Source organism: Penaeus japonicus, unplaced genomic scaffold, assembly GCF_977035675.1.
Source record: "Penaeus japonicus unplaced genomic scaffold, GWHDUDI00000001_assembly GWHDUDI00000012, whole genome shotgun sequence".
NCBI lineage: Eukaryota > Metazoa > Arthropoda > Malacostraca > Decapoda > Penaeidae > Penaeus > Penaeus japonicus.
Window position 1 is genome coordinate 43,396,151 of NW_028234414.1, and position 5,000 is coordinate 43,401,150.

Consider the following 5,000-nt stretch of genomic DNA (forward strand, 5'->3'; position numbering starts at 1 on the left):
TATGTATAAGTATATATGTACTTTTCCCGGATATATTTTCAAAAATATTTCACATTGATATTTACCCAGACAATGAAGTTAACTTAGATATATGGTCACTGATTGTTTTTTAATTATTATCCTCGTTTTTATCCTATTTGTTATTATCATGATTTTCATTATTACTATTTTATTTTCTTTGTTATCGTTATCATGATTCTGTGATTATCATTATCGTCAATATTACTATTATTAATATCATTGTCATTATTGTTACAATAATCATCACCACCATCATCATCATTATCATCACCATCATCATCACCACCACCATCCTCATCACCACCATCATCACCACAATCACCATCATCCTCATCATCACCACCACCACCACCCTCATCATCATCACCACCACCACCACCACCACTACACCATTATCTATATATATATCCATATAATTCTAACCACACCCACCCTATGTTTCAGGCTGACCTATGTCGATTAGCCGGGTACATGGTAGAAGAACACCACGTGGAGACTGAAGATGGATATATTCTAACCTTACATCATATTCCCCCTTACGCCAACCCTACGCGGAGTTCGAGGTGGGTGGGAAGTTAATATCAAACGCATTTATGGGTAACGTGGGTGTATACGCATGTCTGAATGCAGATTCGTATGAGTGTTTATCAACTTTCGTGGATATGCACGGGAATGAACGCATATAGGAGTATGTATATTCATGCATGTATACAAGCATACTATAGCTATGTAATATTAATAAAGATTATCCCTTTAGTATTGTTTTGTATGCGGAACTATGAGGATTTAAATGATTTCTTACAGATGCAAATTACATCTATATATCTGATCAGATATGCATTACTTGGCAATATATATATCTTATCATTTGTCAACTAGTTATCACTCGATATATGAACAACGCAATATACCGGATCTCATTTCCTGTAAGGAAAAGTGAAGAAAAAAATCTAAATAAATAAAAATTATTCACAATAACACTTCTCTCCTTCCGAAAAAACAGTCCAGAAAGTGATAATTCCCCTCCGGAGACCCCAAAGAGAGACGAAGGAAGTGCGAGAAGCGCGGAAAATGGCGGGAAAGAAACGGCAAATGAAGGCGGACATGCGCACACGTTTCCAGGAGCAGGAAATGTGGTGTTTCTTCAACATGGCCTCATGGGATCTTCGGATAATTGGAACACTAATACTGAGGAAGACAGTTTAGGTTTGTTGACAAGAAGGAATTTAGTTAAATGTCTGATTTATGAAAGTATATTAGTATTAATGTAAACTTGAACGTCTTTATTAGTATTATTCATTTTCGTTTATGTTTTTTTTCTTATTTATTTTGGCATATTAATTAATCTATTTATTGTTTCTAAATATGTTCATTGGCACTGATCTTGCTTTGTTACACAGTAATTCTATTATCCTTTTGGACCGTATTGTTATCATAATTTTCTGTGTATTTCTATTGTATATTTGCATTGTTCCTCTTCTCTATATGTGTTTGTATATCTACACACACACACACACACACACACACACACACACACACACACACACACACACACACAGACACACACACACAAACACATAATATATATATATATATATATATATATATATATATATATATATATATATATATATATATATATATATATATACATATATATATATATATATATGTATGTATATGTATATATATATATATATATATATATATATATATATATATATATATATATATATTTATCCATCTATCTATCTATCTATCTATATATCTATATATATACATATATATGTATATATATGTATATATATATATATTTATCTCTATCTATCTATCTATATATATATACATACATACATATATATCTACCTACCAATATAACAAAAACAATAACCCAGTACACCAAAAGAGATAGATAAAAAAAAAAAAAAACACCATCACAGTATGACCCTTCGTTTAAGGTCAATCAATATCCCAAACACCCTGGCGTGGATTATCAGGTCATGTGCTACTTTTCACCCCCCAGTCATGTGCTACTTTTTCACCCCCCAGCCTATCTCCTCTCCAACGCTGGGTATGACGTGTGGATGGGTAACTTCCGGGGGAACATATACTCGCGAGGTCACGCCTCCATGACCCACAATGACCCCGAATTTTGGAGGTTCAGGTGAGTTTGATTTTGAGAGAGGGTGAGGGGGAGGCGGGAGGGAGGGAGGGGATGTGAGGGTGAGGGTGTAGGAGGGAGGGTTAGGGGGAGGGAGGGGGTTAGGGTGAGGGTGAGGGGGAAGGTGTAGGAAGGAGGGTGTAGGAGGGAGGGTGTAGGAGTGAGGGGGAGGGTGTAGGAGGGAGGGGGAGGGAGGGAGGGAGGGGTGGGGAGGGAAGGGGGTGAGGGTGTAGGAGGGGAGGGGGAGGGTGGTGACGGGGGAGGGGGGAGGTGAGGGTGAGGGTGAGGAGGGAGGGAGAGGGGGGAGAGGGTGGAGGTTAAGGGTGAGGGAGGGAGGGGGTGAGGGGGAGGGAGGGGGGAGGGGAGGGGAGGGAGGATGAGGGTGAGGGAGGGAGGGAGAGAGGGGAGAGAGAGAGAGGGAGAGAGGAGAGAGAGAGAGAGAGGAGAGAGAGAGAGAGAGAGAGAGAGAGAGAGAGAGAGAGAGAGAGAGAGAGAGAGAGAGAGAGAGAGAGAGAGAGAGAGAGAGAGAATAGAAATAGAAAGAGAAAGAGAAAGAGAGAAAAGAAAGAGAGAGAGAGAGAAAGAGAGAGAGAAAGAGAGAGAGAAAGAGAAAGAGAGAAAGAGATAGATAGATAGATAGAGAGAGAGAGAGAGAGAGAGAGAGAGAGAGAGAGAGAGAGAGAGAGAGAGAGAGAAAGAGAAAGAGAGAGAGAAAAAGAAAGAGAAAGAGAAAGAGAAAGAGAAAGAGTGATCGAGAGCGAGCGAGCGAGAGAGAGAGAGAAAGTGTTGACAACAAGAATTACAGTAATAATGACGACACAGATTATAATGAAAATAATTCTAGACCAATCAGAGACAACTGTACTGATATTAACACTAATGGTAAAGATGCCTATACAGATGGTGATAATGACATGCCGATAATCATATGTTTTTGACGAGTACTACAATGATAGTGACAATGCTGCTTATAGTGATGATTAACATATTGCTTTTAGATATGATAGTGATGTTGATGGCATTAGTTATATCGCTTATAAGTATGATTATTGTTTTAATAAAGTGATAATGACGATTGGTGATTTAGGTTAATTGTAATATTTCAACACTTACAACAAATTCAGTGAATATTTACGAAATTCATGTTTACATTTTTTTTTTTAATTTTTATTTTTTTAATAAGCTCGATGTTTCATCTTTTGTTATTATGATTTATGAAACTCAGTACCAACTATCGAAAATGTGTATCTGTTTTATCACAAATCTAATCATATTCAAAGGCAAGGTAGGCGCTGTTATCATCAACCCTTTTTAGTATCGAAGAGAAAAAAAAATCGTACTTTGATATGTGAGTGTTAAAAAATTTCCATTCCCTTTCGGGTGTCTTTCCGTTTAGTTTCCTAGACATGGTGTTATTTTCTAGTTTTGCGTTTACAGACATTCATGTACCCGCAAATACCCACCGACCCATCCACACACACGTGTTTGTGTGTGTGGATGTGTGGATGCGTGTGTGTCTGTATGGATGTGTGTGTGTGTGTGTGCGTGTGTGTGTGTGTGTGTGTGTGTGTGCATATACGTATGTGTGCGCGCGTGTGTATATATATATATATCCCCCTTTTCTCCGCTGAAACCTCCCACATTACCCCCCCCCCCAGTACTCTTATCCCCCCACCCACCCCACCCCCTCCCCCCACCCCCAGTACTCTCCCCCCCCCAACCCCACATACTAACCACTCCCTTTCCCCTCTCTCCCCCCTCTCCCTCTCCACCCAACCCCATCTCACAGCTACGACGAAATGGCGCGCTACGACCTCCCTTCCATGCTAGACTACGTGGCCAACCAGACCAGCGCCGAGAAACTGCACTACATCGGGCACTCCATGGGCACCACCGTCTTCTTCGCCCTCATGAGTTCGCGGCCGGAGTACCAGAGCCGAATCCGGTCCATGGTGGCTCTCGCCCCTGTCGCCACCGTCAGGAGTATTACCTCGCCCATCAAGTACCTGGCGCCCATCGTCAGCGAGCTCCATGTGAGGGAATGGTGTTTTTGTTTTTGTTTTTTTGAGTGGGTGTGGGTGTGGGTGGGTGGGTGTGGGTGTAGGTGTGGGTGTGACATGTAGATAGATAGATAGATAGATAGATAGATAGATAGATAGATAGATAGATAGGTAAATATACAGATATATAGGTAGGGTTTAACATGTAGGTATATAGATAGATAGATATATAGGTAGGTAAATATAGGTAAATATACAGATATATAGGTAGATATACAGATAGATAGGTAAATATAGATAGATAGGTAGATATACAGATAGATAGGTAAATAGATAGATAGATAAACGGATAGATAGATAGATAAATAAATAGATGGATAGATAAATAGATAAATAGATGGATATATATAAATAGATAGATAGATGGATATATATATATATAGTATATATAGATAGATGGATAGATAGACAGATCAATAGATAAAAAAATAAACAGATAAATATATAGATAGATAGATAAAAAGATAAAAGAAGAGATACATATTTAGCAATGATATATCAGCGATAATTTCTAACCACCCCTCCCTCCTTCCCCCCCTTCCTCTCCCACTCCCCCCCCCTCCCTCCTTCCCCCCCTTCCTCTTTCCTTCCCTCCATGGCAGTTCATGCTACGTCTCTTCGGGAACGATGAGGAATTGATGACCAACCGCCTGCTGACCTCCCTTTGGGATCCTTATCGCGTGTGCAGCAATCAGGCCATTTGCGAAAACCTGCAGTTTATGATCACTGGCTTCGACCCCGATAGAGCGGATCAGGTA

At 39.8% G+C, this 5,000-nt stretch overlaps 1 protein-coding gene across 1 annotated transcript in view; it reads left to right on the top strand.

Annotated features, from left to right (window-relative positions):
* Nucleotides 1–5,000, top strand: part of LOC122245953 (gastric triacylglycerol lipase) — a 30,646-nt gene that overhangs the window by 17,557 nt on the left and 8,089 nt on the right. The window contains exons 3-7 of the mRNA XM_043004133.2: nucleotides 466–584; nucleotides 1,025–1,227; nucleotides 2,071–2,185; nucleotides 3,972–4,215; nucleotides 4,845–4,997. Of these exons, the coding sequence (XP_042860067.2) occupies nucleotides 466–584; nucleotides 1,025–1,227; nucleotides 2,071–2,185; nucleotides 3,972–4,215; nucleotides 4,845–4,997 (834 nt within the window). The remainder of the gene's footprint in view (nucleotides 1–465; nucleotides 585–1,024; nucleotides 1,228–2,070; nucleotides 2,186–3,971; nucleotides 4,216–4,844; nucleotides 4,998–5,000) is intronic.